Source organism: Strix aluco, chromosome 4 (genome assembly GCF_031877795.1).
Source record: "Strix aluco isolate bStrAlu1 chromosome 4, bStrAlu1.hap1, whole genome shotgun sequence".
Classification (NCBI taxonomy): domain Eukaryota; kingdom Metazoa; phylum Chordata; class Aves; order Strigiformes; family Strigidae; genus Strix; species Strix aluco.
In genome coordinates, this window is record NC_133934.1 from 92,961,307 (window position 1) to 92,978,132 (window position 16,826).

The following is a 16,826-nucleotide window of genomic DNA, read 5'->3' on the forward strand; positions in this document are numbered from 1 at the left end:
ATGTAAATACACCCCTCTTACTTTCCTTAAGGTTTTTTAATTAAATCTGATTTAAAAAAAAACAACCCACAAACAAACCACCAAAAAACCCCCAGCTTCTCGTGTGGTTTGTGTTACTGCCTGTGAAATTTTTGTCTTCCTTACCTTCTAGATTGTGGCATACCAGCCTATTCCAGGAATGAACAGTACTTGATGTTACTGACTGTTTCATAGAGATGTCTTAATTGAAGCCAAAGCAAAACAGTTCTGCACTACTTTTTTCATCATGAATTTCATGTTTCTATTTGCCTAGAAGTGGCTCCCACTGAACCAGCATTATTATTAAATCTCTTTTTAGACAGTCTCTTGAACAACAGTTAATGAATGTGATTCTACTCTGCCCTTTCCTTTTCTGTTGTTGCCTACTACAGTTCTTGATTTGTTGCAAGCTTTCAAACTGATACGATTTGGCAAAGCACTGTGTTGGTTGCAGATAAAATTATTTTTTCCTTGGAGCATTTAACTGATTCTGAAGAGTACAGTAATCCGTGCCTGAGCTAGAAGGTTGTTCTGATATAAGCAGTACGGTAGGATTTAGTCTGAAACCGGAGCTCAACAGCTTCATTTTTCCAGGAAATTCACCTGAGTGTTCTCCAGGAGCATTCAGAGTGTTTTGTACCAGATCACTAAAGTGATCAGACTTTTTTCATCTTGGCTAGGTGAAAGGATCGATTCTAAATATATCATGGCTCTGGAGGCCTATCCCATCACCTCCCCCATTATGCATTAGCTCTTTAGAGTTACTGTGCTGCATGGCTTAAAATCCAAGAGCTGCTGTGCTGTCACATCCATCACCCCCTCTAGGTTGATCGAAGAGGACAGTCAGCCAGCTTTATGGATTTGCTGAACCCTCACGCGTACCCAGTAATTAAAAAGCTTTTGCTTCCAAGGCATATATTTTTTAAATGTGTTGTTGCTGGATGGTTAGTAATGAAAGAAAGAAAATAATTTGCTTATTATTAGAGACAGTGTTTGTATTTGTTTTTCCTTCTAAGATGTGAAATTTTGAATGAGTCTTAAATTCTGTGCTCTACAGGATCTTATGCAACACTTAGCCTTCTGCACCACAAACAAATATTAGAATAAAGATGCAGTCCTACTGAAATGAACGGCAGAGTACCCGACAGAAGGTAGGTAAAGGCTGCATGCGGAAAGCCCGGGCTCAGTCCATGTGCAGATCTGTTAATCACTCTAAGTACTTTGAATGCAGGATCAAGAGCAGATTGCTCGTTATCTGGATACTTGTGAGGCAAAGCTGTGCAAGCTGACTATGGAAGGTAGAGCTAAAATTGCAAATTAGACTTTGGCAAACCGCTACAATATCAGGTCTCATTTTGGAGCGAGTTTTTAAAATCCTTTTCCAAAAGCTTAGTTCTGTCCTCAAGGCAGTATGCCAGTGTACTGCCAATAGGACTTAATAATTAAAAAAAAAGGAACACCTGGCAAGCTTAGTCCCTTGTCCCCTTTGCAGTAAGGCTTTTTGTCTTGTTAGGCAAACTGCAGACTTACTAGCAAGCTTCTGGCTCTCTGAGATCATGACTCTCAGACAATGCAGCAGCATGAAGCAATATATTAAGGCTATCTTTTTATCTAACATCCGTTATTTACCACCACGACTATCCAAGCTGAAATGTATCTTGGGAAGTTTTGCTTTTTCCTGACAGGGGAGAATGGGTTTGGTACCATCGTAGGAAGTTCAGTGAAGCCATCTTCTATGCAAGAGCATTTTTGCTCAATCTGTGGATACTTTTGTCCTTCAAATAAGGACTATTCAAAAACTACAGGACTATGATTAGTACTTGCTATTACTATAGTACCTTCTAAATAAGAACCGTGAATATTTTGGAATGCATTGCGTTTCTTCAGAGTACAGTGGAAGTTTTTATTGATTTTTCAGATAAAAGCAAGTATAAAAAGTAGCAATTGGCCCATGCAAGAGATGAAAGATGCTTATCTCATTCTTCTGAATTAGTCTCCATTTTTAAAAAAAAAAAAAAATCCACATTTGCATGAATTTCACAGCCTCCTAGGTGTTGCAAGTGTTTGGGCTGGAAATAAATCTAGAAGACAGTCAAAGGGATTTGGACAAAGTGAAGATTATACCTGGATTGTGGGGAGATGAGTACAAAAAATACAGTAACCTGAAATTTGCTGTCCCAATTGTGAACTTCCAGGGTGTGTGTATCAGGGAAGAAATTCAAATTCAAGTGTAGTATTAACATTTTAGTGTTCATGGACCCTCTGGCTAGGAATGGAAGTTCTCAGAAAGTGCCTTCAGAGCTGTCCTAGCTCAGATAACTTTATTCTGTGGTCTGAAAAACAAACCCTTATAAAACATACGGTCTTGAGTGAGGAGATTCTTTGTTCAAGACAAGGTTTCCTGTAACAGATTGGTTTGGTTTTGGACACGTTCTGCCATGGGTGGGTGGGAGAGTCTGGATCCTGTGATATTAATCAGACTTTTTTCCTCTCTGGCACACCTTCAGCTTCAGTAAGCCTTTAGCAGACTTCTGAAACTTGTGTAAAGCAATTTTTTGATAAATTTGGAATTGTTTGGAAATGGAAATATTCTCTGTTTCCTTCAACTCTTGCACTTGAGACTTCTGCTGTATTGCTGGCAGGGAGAGGTTTAATGGTAGTACCTCCTCATACAGGTCTGGATTGCTCTTAAATCCTACCATGGAAAAGACTTCCAGCTTTTAGAACTGAAACCCTGCTCATGTTATGCATTTAAGGGTTTCAGAGTGAAAAAGCATTGGTTTCCGTAAAGGTTTTACTCTGTTCTTTTCTTTCTGTAAAGCGCTTGCACCTGGGATTTGATGGACTCGGTATCTGATACATCTCCTTACAGTACTTGAATTATCTAAATGGAGTAAGTGGATGGGCTGATGCTTATCCACTATCTGACAAAACTTTTGCCACTTTGCGGCGTTTTGGTAAGTGAAGCCACAGTAAGCTGTTCTGTTTGCAGGATGGAGGAAGAAATACAATGTGTCCAATATTCCCACGCACAATGAGTACTCAGCTGCAGCATGGTCTTTCCCACTCCAGCTGTGACAGGGTAAGCATTAGTTCCCCTCTTTGTAGCTGCCTGTTGACTTTACTGCTGTTGAAAACAGTGGTCGTACAGTAACAGGTGAGCAAATGCCTATGGGAGAAGTTGTCTGGTACTAGGCTGTTGTATCTATAGGTGGTTGAGTTGCTCTGGAATGATCGGCAAAAACACCCAACTGCAGCAAAAATGCATGGTATTATTCTGGAAAAGAAAAGATAAGGTAGGTAGAGTAGTGTCATTCCATGCAAGTTTGAGTTCCTTTGCCATTTTTCAGCCTTTGAGGTCTTAAGTAGCGGTCTCACTTCTTTTCAGTCTAACAAAATAAGAATATATATGGTGAAGCATTGGGACTAAAGGAGAAATCTAGTTGAGAGTCCAGATAAAAATGTGGGAGACGGGGGAAGAAACTTCACTGAGTCTGTGCAGATAGGTGGATGGCTACTTAATGATTTAAATATTAGAATTAAATGTTTCTACACCAAGTAAAACAACAAAGGTGACGTATTTATCCTATTTATAGTCCTTCTCTTGTCACTGTCACCCACCCATTGCTGTTGCTGCCATCTAGGTCTTGAACTGTATAAGCAGCTGATGTGGCTCTAAGGAGTCAGAGTTCAACACAGACTGAGTAGGGGCTCTTGGGAATGGATGTGAGTGGGATGTGCTTACAGGCCGGAGTTTTTCTTCATGTCTTGTTATGATTGCTTTCCTCATTCCTGGAATCTTGGTTGGCAAAGCATTTGACCCACAGCAGTGCTAACATTGGTGAAGACTGAAACAGTACTACTGAGTGCACTGACACTTACAGGTATTCAGATATTTCCACCGCCTTTGGGTTTTTTCAGGCCTTCTCAACTCTACGTCATCAAGTTGCTGTGTCTGTTTGGTAGTTCGCAGTCAGGGCCTCACCTGGGACCTCCACCACCCCCTCTGTCTCTAGGTCCGGGAGCTCCCTTTAAGCTCAGGCTAACTTGAAGTACCTTCATAATCAGATTTTCTTACATTTCTGGCAAACAAGCTTCTGATACTTTCTTCAGATTGTTCTACCACCCTCTTTCAAAGTACCACTATGCACCCTACCACACTAGAAACACTGTTAATGGTAGGCATCTCTGTGAAGACTTGACAAAGCCTCAGAATATAACAATAGGACACATGAGTTAATGTTGCTTTATCACTGGGTAGTAGCCCTGTTGTTTCATGGTCTGTAATATTTAAATAAAAGAATGGCAGGTATTCTGGCACTAAAATACTGACTGTATTGTCTCAGTTGGGGAAAGGTTATATAGAAGTTAAATGTGAAGCCAGCAATCCTCCATCAAGTCAGAGATATATCCCAGTGTACCACAGACAACAAACCCAGCGTTTTACCCTACAGTAGAGATCCTTGTCTTCTAGCTTGTTCCTTTCTGTATTCCTTCGTGTATTCTTTCAGTTCTCATTGCACTTCATCCCTCTCTTAATTCTTTTTTAGTTCTTCCTTCACTTAATGACTGTAACCATTTCCATCAGGCTTAATGTTCATTAGCTAATAGATTTCTCTTCTTGTGCCAGGCTTACTGAGTAGCATCATGCACAGGTAAATGGCTTGGCATGAACTGTAAACTGGACCATGCAAGAGACTGTCCTGGATTTTTTTGCAATTTCTTTAATGTTTCTTAATACACATACACTCTGGACTGGGAAAGGGAGCATGAAGTTGCTGATACAGCTGTTGTCATGAAATATGGGTGCGATGGACAGTTTGGTGGTTAACTGTTGTGATATTGCAAGGTAATCTTGCTTTCCTTGGTATTCTGTCATTACTAATTTTGCCTCTTAAGTCAGGAAGTTCTTTAGTTTCTTGGTGTGCTGTGTGCTAAATAAATTGGGAGTACAGCAGCAGAGTAATTGAAGAAGCTGAAGCCAGCATAGTAAAAAAATTTTGGTAGGCCTGGCTGTTTGTACTATTGTGTGCAGTAGACAGCATCCTCTTTCCTCTATCTTCATATATAAAAATTGGCTATTTTTGCTGTGGGTGATCACACTGTAGTAGTTCCTCCCTGAATGTTTCTGCTTCTGAAGTGATGAGTCAGCTTTTAGCACAAGCAAAGCAAAGGAGTATTCTGTTCAGCACTACAGTATGCAGATAAACCCAATCCCTTCTCTAGGCTGGGAAACCAGAAGGCGGCAACTATATTGACTGTATTTTGCTGCCTTGTCACTTAATTTTGACAGTGAGTTGAAATGAGGAACCACTTCCTACCATTCTTTGTCACTAGCAACTAGATGAGCATGGGTTGAAGTGTTTATTTTTCCTTACTTGCTCTTTCCCACTGGAGACTAAGAATGTTGTCCTAACTGTCCAAAAGTGTAGCTGAAAACTAAAATAACCCTCCCAAAGAAACAAGCAAAAAAAAATCTGTCAGTGTTACTGCCTTCGGGGAAGTTTGTGTTTATGGGAGGAGGTTAGAACATGTTTTCTGGCTCTGCTGGTGTGATAGGATCAGAACAGAGGATTAAAACAGCAGCTGTTAATTTTGTTGCAAAAAAAAATTTTCTTTGTTTCCCTTGTGAAAACTTCCCTTCTATGAAAGTAATCTACCTCCTTTAAACTATCTTTTCACACACACTGGAGGTAGTGTGGTGCTGGATGAAAAATAGGAGATGCATTACTGAGGTTTTATGAAGTGACCAACTTAAAACCTAAGTAAAGCTTTATCATGTTTGTTTTAGTGATTGGATTGAAAGATTCAGTGCAGATGGTTTATCCGTTTGTAGGGTAGTGGAGTGTGTTTGGAAGAAGAGTAGATGGGTTTGAGAAGAAGAAAACTAAAGGAGAGGGATAGAAGTATGTATATTCTGGCAGAAGGAAAGAGATCCAGACCAATTAGTGCTTCTGGCATAATTGGAAAGAAGAAGAAACAGGTTGTATTAGAAATAAGTTGGGTTAAGCAAAATGAAAAATATATAAACAATGCAGTTATTTGCATTGAAACACAATAATAAAGTTGAGAATATTCCAAAAATAAAGTTTGCTCAGCAGTTTTAAACTTCATGCTGCAACGGCTAAGAAGCAGGAGTGATACCAATGTATTCGATGTGACTTACCCAGCCCTCTTAGGGTTTATTAAAATGTAGGTACAAGGACATCAAAGGATATACAGCTTTATACCCCCTGTCTTTACCTTGCCATGGTATGTTTGTGTATCTTGTGTCTTTCTGGTACATGCATGAGTAGCAAATACAGCTGTTTAATATCTGGAAACAAGGTCCTCCTTGTAGTAAGGCTTTGTGTCTTCTACAAAGTGTTCACCACTGACTTTTCATTAAGGTGAGTGGTGCAAGATGCAATAAATTATGACCTCCAGCTGCCTTTGTGGTTCAAGGGACAGTTTTATTTAAGACTGATTTAACAGTAGTACCAGTTTGACTTACATTAGCTGTCCTACTAATAGAACAATATATTTCTGAAAACTTAAATTAAAAAATTCAGAACGCTTAGATAATCTTGCAACTATGAGTAAATTGGCTTTCACCAGATGGCTCTCTAACATCTGGTGTGTTGGGGAACTTCTCTGATTGAAATTGCTTACTTATACCACAGAGATTCATGTGGTTTGAGTTTGGGCACTTAGCACAGATGTGACTGTAGTCAAGACAGACTGCTGAAGAGCGTAATTCAGAGCATGTATATTTGACTTAGGCTCAAAATCTGCTTCTGGAGAGGCTTTGTCTTTTCTGCCTATGTTTGGAGCCTAGGAAGACTGCCTTCTAAGATGCTGTGAATTTGTTTCAGCCAAGCCAGCTTTTAATGATCCATGAGGATGGAGGAGGGGGAAGAAATTCACTTTTTGAACATGTGAGACTGCGGTAGGTGTGCAGTCTACTTCATGCATGCAGGATGGAATTTCATCTCTATAGAAATGTTTATCACTTGCCTCCAGGGCAGCCCTTCTGTAGTTTGATCTTATAGTTTATGGCAGAATTGAAATTTGGCTAGCATTTAATCTGTTAATTTTTTAAACTTCAGTCTGTATTCTGTTGGAATTCATTTGATCCTCTGTTTTGCCTACTTGGAACTAACCAGTGGTTTTGGATGTTAGTACAGGATGTCCACAGTAACACAATCTTAAAGCTGCAGGTTTCAGTGTTTTCACTGCAGTGATTTCTCCTTCTGAAGGGTATAGGATAGTCCTAGATACATATAGTCCCAATCCTAAACATGCTAGTGCAAGTTCATGAGTTGCTTGTGAAAGTTTAATGTTCTAAGGATGGTTCCAAAGATGGAGCTTCATGTTAAAGGTCTCATTAGACCAACAGCAGCCTTAATTCTGTCTTTCTATTAAATAATCCCGTGCTGTAGCGCCCCACAGAGCAGGCATCTCCGTGATGACTTTTGATGATAAGACAGAACTGAAGATCAAGTAGTAGCAACTATATGAAGGCTGAAGGTTATAATGGTATCTTGGAAATCTTAATCAAGTTGCTTTTTGTCTTGCTTTGAATACTAAGACAGATGTTTTTGTCATTCTAGTAAAGCATAATAATGTGGAATGAGCTGAAGCAGGAGGAAGAACTGACTCTGTCAGATACTATTCTTTCCGACCTCACAGAAACAGACTTACTGAAGTGTATGACTATTTTCAGTACAAATCTTTGTTTAAACAAAAGCATCTGAGTTGGCCCTGGCTCTAGAAAAAACCCTCATTCTTCTTGATGTCACTGGTATACAACTGTGACTCATGAAACGGAGAATCATCCCCTTTGAGGTCTGTTATCACTGGGATCTGTGTACTTCTGAAGACTTGATTACTTTCAGTGAGACTGACACTGGATTCTGTCAAAAGCCTGCTAGCTATTCATACATGTACAGAATGATACTTAAACTAGTGAAGGTAAACTGGCTTCACCTGACCTCGAGGTTGATTTCCATCACTTCCAACTGGTAGAAAAGCTGCTAGCTCAAATTACAAATAAGGATAAGAGAATCTTGGGTACATCATCTGTTCTTCCCCCCACCACTTCCTAAGAAACCATCTTTAAATGGTACCAGCATTGACTGAATTGAATTAACCCCTCATCACTCTTTGTGCAGATTGAGACTGGAATGAGGAACTCCAGGTGTATCAGGGAAGTCTCTAATGCCTCTTCTGTTTCAGCATCTGGTGTTGCCTACTAACTGAAGGGTATTAGATCTGGTCAAAGATCTGGTTAATGGCCAGCACTTAGTGATCTGCAGAATGTACTGAAGATGCTTTTTGTAAACTTTATCAGTCTGCTTTCCCTCTGGCCTCTTAACTATTGCTTCAGTAGTCAAAACAACTAAATGGAACCGTATCTTAAGCAACTGGACTGGTTCTTGTAGAAATTACACTCTTCCATGTTACCGTGATTCTGAAGGGGTAAATGCCAGGACTTGTTGACTAAGGATGATTCTCTGATAATACAGATCTTGATTGCTGAGTTCACTCATGGCAACAAAGACAAATTAAAGGATACAATTAAGAAAGGCTGTTTAGTACTGGAATGGTCCTACAGGACTCTGTGCTACAGTTAGTACTGTGAGCATGATTGTAATTGTCCATGAAGTATGAGTCCCAAGCATATGGCATCCTAAATCTTTGGAGAGTAGGCTACCAATCATGCCACCTCTAGCTCTGAACTACTCAGAGATGACTGAAAACGCTGTAGAGTTGGTGATGAAAGCAAGCTACGCAGCACTGTCTTTGTTACTGCAGCTTGTTTTGTCCTGTGCAGAAACCAAAGCATCACAAAGCAACCTGTGTTAAAAAGTACTGAAAATGTAATGATGACAAGTTTTCTCATCTCTAGCAATACGCAGTTGTTCGTTTCCTTGCGTAATGTCAGACAGTATAACAAAGGACTGCACCAGACTGAGTCTTGTCAAATGATCTTTGAATTCTGACTTTATACTGTTCTGCTAGTTAATCTGTCTTGTCATCAAACCAGTAAGTGTTGACTTATTGCTATTGGTTACCTAACCACCCCCCCCTTTGTTTATGTGGTGCCTACTTCTTTCTCTGTACTTCAGGAAACTTTCTCACAAGAGTCTGAGATGAAGATATCTTTGATGCTTCTTGTAAGGCACTAAAGATCTCAAAGAATATGGAGGAGCCTCAATAGATATTTTAATTTCAAAGAAAATAGACTGGTCTTCATCATAACCTAGATAAGAGGAGGCCCAGTGTTTAATTTCTACCTTTGTATCTCTCTAAGCTCAGACCTAACATGTCTCTATTGACTGTTGTCTTTCAGCATTTGTAGTCTGCCTGACGCTCAGGAAATTAAACAATTTAGCCTGTGTGACAGAGGAAAAAGATGTTTTTGAGTTGTTAGGAGAGTAGTACATGGCACACCTTCATCTACAACTTGGCTGGCTCTGTGCATGTACACAGGAAGAGCCTTCTTGCATGGGCCCTGTGGAACGGGGTAACAGTGATCTACCACTGAACAAGCTGACACACATTCTGCATGTTCCTGCTGATTCGGCTCTCTCTCTTCCCTGGTTGCCTGAAAACTAGGCCCAGTATCTTTGCTGCCAAATAATTTTTTAAGGCTGGGAATGTGAAAGATTTTCAATTCCATTTTCTACCTTTTTTTTTTAAAAAAACCTCTTTATCTTATGCATATTTTTTAAATCAGCAGACTAGAGTGAGAAGATTTACTGCTTTGGTAGATAAGCTGCATTTTTGGTGTAGGTGCTCTATATTTGTGTCTGGTTTTTGTTGGTTTTGGGTTTTTTTGTTAGGCTGATCATCTGGCCCATTAGCTCTGTCCTGAGTGATCAAATCTATTCAAAAATGGAACGGTATGTTCACTCTAAGTGTAGGAAGTATGTTGCTTATTTGTGTTTCGTATTATGGTAGGCTAATATGAATGCAGAAGGACTAGCACTTGCAGAAGAGAACTTGCACTCAAAGTATTTAACAAGAGGCAATAACTGGTTGTAGATAAAGCTCACAAGCAAATGAGACCATGTTGATTAGCATGAGTAAAATACATTTGCAGTGTCCTAGCAACCTGGCTTATGTTCTCCATAAACAAAATTTTTAAGGAGGAGACTGAAAGGAATTCATATTTCACGTATTTACAAGCTTCTTCACTGAAATCCAAGCAAACGCAAGAGGAGGAGTCAAGGTTTTTGTTTGGAAAATGGCAGATGGGTTAGGGAGACTCCTAGCTGTTACAAGTGAGCCTGTTGATACTGACCAAGGTAAGGAGAACTGAAACAGATGCTGGGGAGAGATGTGGTTCTTAAAATTAATTTTTACAATTTTGGGTTGCAGGATTATTATCCCAAGCAGTTGTTACAACGAAATGGGAGGGGAGCGAAGGATGTAACTAAGGAATCAAGGACTTGCAGTAAATCCAGCTCTTTCATTGTCCTTCTCTGTGGTCTTTTGTCATGATAATTTATCTTACTTAGCCTACATCTGACAAAAGAGCAAGTTCAGGGATACAAAAGATCTGTGTAAGTACTAATTATTTTGTAAGGACTTAATACAAATCAAGGTAATTAGATTTAAATAACCTCTTGCCTGGAAGAGGCAACCCAACTGTGATATCTGGCTCTATGTCCTGCTATTGAGCTCATTTAGACAGAATCTGATCTGCCTTGTGAACAACAAATTTGATTGTTGCTTGTTGTGCTGATGGAGGGAAGCAAAAAACCCCCCCAAACCCATGCTTTCTTGTTTCAAAGTTTTACTTTACCTTTATAACTTCACTGTACATCTATATTATTGCATTTAAATATAAAATTATATTTTATTATTCTGCCAGCTCTTTAGGCAGAGTGGGTATATGCTAGAAGAAGAAACTTAATATGTATATTCTAGGAAGCTTTTTACTCTTGCAGTCAATGAGGAGCTTGTTAGCAATTTCTCCTAGCAGTTCTTCGTCTGCTAGAAAGAAGGAGAAAAGTTAAGCTTACTAGAAGAGCAGGCACAAAGGAAGCCTTCTTCTGTACCTTTATTTCTTGTGGTGGTTGTTCTACACTGAACTATGGCTCTAAAAATACATATGCTTTTGCCCAAATGAAGAGAATAGTAACTCTGGGCCTCACTCCTCCCCCTGCAATTAGGAAAATGGAGCATTCAATTATGTTAGAAAGGAATTTTGCCCAAGAATCAAGAACCAAGAGCTTAACCGTAAGTCTAGTTCATTCTCAATTTGAATTGGCCCACAAAAATCTTTAATGAAGTAGTATTTTGTGAATTTTGAAGCCTTGTAGAAACGGTGGCTGATTTTTCTTAATTTTCAGAGAACAGTTTGTTTAACTTCAGTAAAAGTACATGCAGTATTTTAACATTTATATGTGTATTTCTTATTATGCAGAAGGGTTCTAATAGCACTTTTGGCTTTTATCACATGGGAAATCTCATTTTGATTATTGGAGGGAAGAATGAGAATGAATGTAAGATGGTTTGAGGTTTGTTTTTTTCTCCAAAAAAGCTGTGTTAGCTTGAGACTGATATGTAAGTTTCTTCATGGACTGCTAAAAATGGTCCTGAAGATGATTTTTATATGTATTGTAATTTTTACAATGCTTTTGCCTTTTATAGGTTTTGTTATGACCCATGATTGTTTGGTTGTGGGTTTGTGTTTGGGTTTTTTTGCAATTCACACACACATATGTAGAAAGGTGAAAAAAAAACCCTCTTGTTTTCTAAGCACCTGTGTCTAATGACATGAAAAACAGAGTAGCTGCATAATGATGGTGTATTAGTGGCTTCATGCCTTTTGCTGTGAAGTCATTGGATTAATGGTAACATAAATATTTTTTCCTTTGTGGCCCTTTCACAGGCTTATAGCTATGTTAATTATGGAAGTTTAGTGGCCTGTTATATTCTGTTGCCTGATATTACATTGCTGATGCAACTTGTGTGGTCACTTTAAGATAAAGAGGATAATGAGGGGCACCTAAAGCAGAGTGGATATTTCTGGCCTCTGGTTTATACTTACTTCACAGTGGTGTGACATACACCTTTCTGGGTAAAGAGGAATATGTGCCTTATACCAAAGCGTTCTTAAGTTCTGCCTCAAGGATTTTTTTTTTTTTAAGGTCTTGGATATAGACTACTTTGCCACTGAAACATGGTAGAAACTTTGGCAGCTTAACTAAAAAAATAGCTTTATAATGATCGGGGTGGGTACCTGTAACATGGTGGTGTATATGAAGTCTTGAATTGGGCATGTTGTTATTGATCATCAATCTCTTTTTTTTAATTGTGTCTTTAAAAACAATCTGTGTACATAGAGCTTCCACTCCTAACACATTTACATGAAGGGTATATCCAGCATGTGTATGTATTTGAATTTAAAAAAAAAAGTCCTCTAAGCAGTTCAAGAAAAAGATACTATTACTGGCTTGCTGAGAGAGGATTAATTAGGAAATGTCTTCCCTTATCTGGATTTCTAGAAGTTACAGTGGTTCACTACTTCTTAGCAGAGAATTATTATACAGAATGACACTAGGCACTGTATTAAATAATTATGTCATTACCTGTTTGTTCTCTGGGGTTTGGTATTTTGGTTAAATTTGAAGTTATTTGCTAGACAGCTCTTCACTTGTCAGATGAGGGGATCAGCTTGAAATAACTTGTAATGGAGTGTGGTATGTTTGAATAACTAAAAGCCAGGGAGAACCTTGAAATTTGGGAGATCTCCAAGAGGAGGATCTTTTTTTTGCATAAATGCTAGCTTTACTCTGCATACCTTTTATTCCCCCCCCTCCCTTTTCTCCAGTACTGATACTCGAAAAGGTGGAAAATGGAGATCTGAGCAACAAGATATTGAAGATCACGGATTTCGGCTTGGCCAGGGAATGGCATAAAACTACCAAAATGAGCGCAGCTGGGACATATGCCTGGATGGCTCCTGAGGTCATCCGCTCCTCCATGTTCTCCAAAGGCAGCGATGTGTGGAGGTATTGATTTGGCATTGAGTGATTGGTTACTAAAGAGTAACTAGACCTGCCAGGAAACCTCTTTTATGTTTAAGAATGAGTAATGGTGAACCAAATATTAGAATTCAGGTCTTAAGAAAACTTTATCCACCAGCTTTCCATCTAACAGGCTCTCAGACTACTTTGTGTTAATAGTAAACATTCTTCTTACTGTAGAAAGTGGTGGACCAGCTCCTGCATGCCTCTGAGTTTCTATATATTTGTTCTGTATAAATTTACATTCAGATTATCCTAGGATTCATAATCCCAATGCTCTCTGCTTTATATAAAACAAACTTTTTGTGCTTATTTGGCTATTGGCTGACATAATCAAAGGCCATAAAACTATCTGTGAAGTCCTTAAAATTACTACTTTTTAGTGTTTTACCAACAGTAAGATCATTTTACGTTTTGGTAGTAATCTGTCACTGTACCTAATTGAATTCCCCACGCAGTTTCAGCTTGAATACAATGTTTTTCTCTTTCATAATAATCTTATGAATTCTTTCCACCCTTCTAGACTTTCACATAAAATAATAAATCTGTTCTCTAGGTCCAGCAGAGTATGTAATCCATAAGTAATAATTTGCATGTATGTATTATCTTTTCCATTCATGCAATGAGATTTTTGAGAATAGGAGCTACTTTGGTGGGGAAGAATGTAAGGGTCCAGCCCATAGACTTCCAGAAATTGAGTTTGAATATGACCATTAAGTGAATTGGTAGATCCTGAAATCAGTAAATAGCTCTAGGACAATGACTTTTCTGGATGCTGTGTGACATCGAATTAGTATTGAACATCTGAAACAGATGAAGTAGATGGAATTTTGGTTTTTGTGTGGGGAGAGAGTTATTGAAATGTCAGGGTGACTTCGTCTTCAGTGCAGTAAGATTCTGTCTCTGGCCGGTAACACTCCCACACAAGTGTGTGCATGCTGTGAAATCTGTCAGGATAAAGAAACATCCCAGCTGGCAGAATTGTCTGGCTGTTATGGCAGAGATTTGGTGTGGGGACTTTCATTTTCCTTATCCAGTTTTGCTGAATAGATAATGTATTGCTTTGTGATAAGTCTGTGAAATTGTATTTTGCACACTAATAGTGTGGATAAAATTCTGACTCTGTAATTGAATGTGGTAGCTTCTGTAGTTAATCTGAGATGAAATGAGCAAGAACCAGGCTTTTACTCTGAGTGAAGTCTGACAGAAATGAAAACCTCAAGGCTGTGCACCTTTTTCCTGCGCATGATGACAGTACTGGTTTGTACAAAGCTTGGCAAGCTCAAACCTTAATTTGCTTTTCCCTGAAACAGTGCCAGGAATGGCCTTTCAGGGTAGCCTGGGAGAGAGGGAGAAGGGAAGGGGGAAACAATTTTCCTGTGATTGTAACTTTACGCTGTGAACAGATCGGTAGATGTTCTGTACCAGTATGACCTCATTTTAAAAAAGGTAAGACTTAATAGGTCAGTTGGTGATTTTCATGAAGGTAGCTCAAGTGCCCTTCTACCTGTGCAAAAATACCAGTTTGGTCATTGACTTAAGGACTGTGAATCACTTCAGGACTTAAGGATTGTAACTAAATTATTTGTTAGTTTTTCAGAATACGGTATTTCTATTTTTAAGATTCCTTCATCACTTTCCCCTTTCTATAGTTACCAGTCTTTCCTTGAAAACAGGTTGAGTTCCTCTCAGTGCTCTTCCTTAAACACAGGGTCATCACCATTAAGAGAGCTGTTACACTGTGTCTGAATAAGCCTTCTCTCTCTGGTGGCCAAAACCTTGAATCATAGTTAAAACAGTTCAGAAAAAGCAGAAAAGAACATGATGTTTGGGGCATGTATGCAGAGGACAGCTACTTGCCAGTGTGACCACTACTAGTGTGTCAATGACTGTAAGCACTGGATTTTACAAAAGCAGTCATGTATGTATAATAAATTCGGTCCCCACCCAAGGATGCAACTTGAAATTCTTAACAGGATGAACTTTCTTATCCTATTAGACTTGCCCCTCCTCTTGTCCACTTCAGCCTCTCGGTTAATCACTGGAGTTGAGGGAGTTTTTTGCCTGACAACCTTCCAGTTAGTCTGTGTGGCATCAACAAAATTGGCTGTCTCCGTCTCTAACATTCACAAACCCTTATATTTCAACACCTTTTCTTTAAAGCTTATTAGAATAATACTGCTGGCTGAAGTGTTGCCCAGCCTTTTAACAAGGATCTTGTTATGCTTGTGTTCTTGCTGCACAAACAGGTGAAGATGCTGCTGAAGAAGATGCTTGCAAGGACTGAAATTTCCTGAGTCAGTCTTATCTCATCATAAGTAACTGCTTCATGCAATTCCTTTCAAAACATGTATCAAGCTCCATTTAAAAAACTCAGTATGGTTTTTGTTGTCCCACTCTAAAGGAGGGTTGACACAGAACTTACAAGGCTGAGGAATGCTCCCACACACTGGTGTCTATCACCAGGGTCTGGGCCAGTGTTAAAGTTTGTTGATAGTAACAGTACTTAGTACATCCTGCTAGTGAAAATTTGTTGCTATGAATTTTGCTGTGCTGCACCCACAACTTTTAGATACACAGCAGAAACCTTGTGCTTATATTGCACAGAGGACAAAGAAACCATGGTTTTATTTAAATATGTCCATTCCTGTAAATCTATTTATGTGTTTGAGAGGAGAGTTAGTATTTGCTTTGGATTTACAGGGGTGAAGTTGAAGAACAGATATTGCAGTTTATCCAGTACTGTACAGCAAGCTAATGTTAGTAGGCATATAATACAAATTTCTGTCATTTTAACTGCTTAAGTGTATTTCTTGTTTGTTGCACACTTCATTTTTGACTTGTGCTGCTTGAAAGACAATCATGTTGTCAATATGATTGATATGCAGAATATAAAGCCAGCATATAACCTTCATCTGAGTTCCCCGTGTTCCTCAATTTAGATGCTTTTAAGATGTATCTACTCTGAGACCAGTGAAATAATTAGGAATTTAGTTTTCATTTAGGAATGGAATTACCAGGACTACCTAAAACCATCTGATTAGCAGATCAGGTTGTTTCAGGCATTCAGTGATGGGTGTGGGAACTTCAGTCATTAGAATATCTCATTTGAATCAAGTGTTGGCAAGCAATTCCATCCATAACTGACTGCTTGCAGGCTTCTGCAGTCTTCGGTGTGAAATAAAGCACTAGCAAGACTTCGGTACCTGGCAGATAGGTGTTGACTAGGAGTACTGGGAGAAGCTCACATGGGAGAAGTGTGCACAACTGACTGTTGTGAAATAAGCAGGAAATGTCATCTCTGGAACTACCAGTTGGATAACATACAAAATGCTAACTGTTCATAGCCCTTAAAATGTAATTAATGTAAATTTCATTAACAAAAGTAATATTCTAGTTTATGTTGTTGCTGGGATCACCTTGTTGGGCTGACAGTTCCTTTCTCATGGAAAGTGTTGAACCTTGGGAGATGGATAAGAGGAACCTATGGTACAAATGCCATTGAACAATAACAGCGAGAAGAAATACTGGGTTTTTAACCTAAGTTCACAGACTTACAAGGGAGGTGGCAAAATCACATGTGAAATCCTGCAGACCTCCAGCCTCCCTCTCCCTGAAAATCCAGTGTGTAGAGTTGAACCTGATGTTAAATGGCTTAAGGGATTACTGGATCACTGGGAGATGGTTAATTATTTATACAAGTGTCAGTTGACTTGGACACATGGTCTGTATCGCATGGTTCATTTTGTAATTAAAGTCCAAAAATTACTACTAGGTGCTGGAAAA

At 39.0% G+C, this 16,826-nt stretch overlaps 1 protein-coding gene across 7 annotated transcripts in view; it reads left to right on the plus strand.

Moving 5' to 3' along the window:
* Positions 1–16,826, plus strand: part of MAP3K9 (mitogen-activated protein kinase kinase kinase 9) — a 63,879-nt gene that overhangs the window by 16,223 nt on the left and 30,830 nt on the right. For 5 of the 7 annotated variants that reach the window (XR_012623264.1, XM_074824316.1, XM_074824311.1 and 2 more), the window contains exon 3: positions 12,845–13,025. The exons of 1 other annotated variant lie outside the window; for it this stretch is intronic. Coding sequence is in view for 5 of the 6 variants with exons in the window: in XM_074824316.1 (XP_074680417.1) it covers positions 12,845–13,025 (181 nt within the window). In the remaining variant the exon portion in view is untranslated. Of the gene's footprint in view, positions 1–3,020; positions 3,101–12,844; positions 13,026–16,826 lie in introns of those variants that run through there. One more of the 7 variants, XM_074824315.1, reaches the window with a different exon arrangement.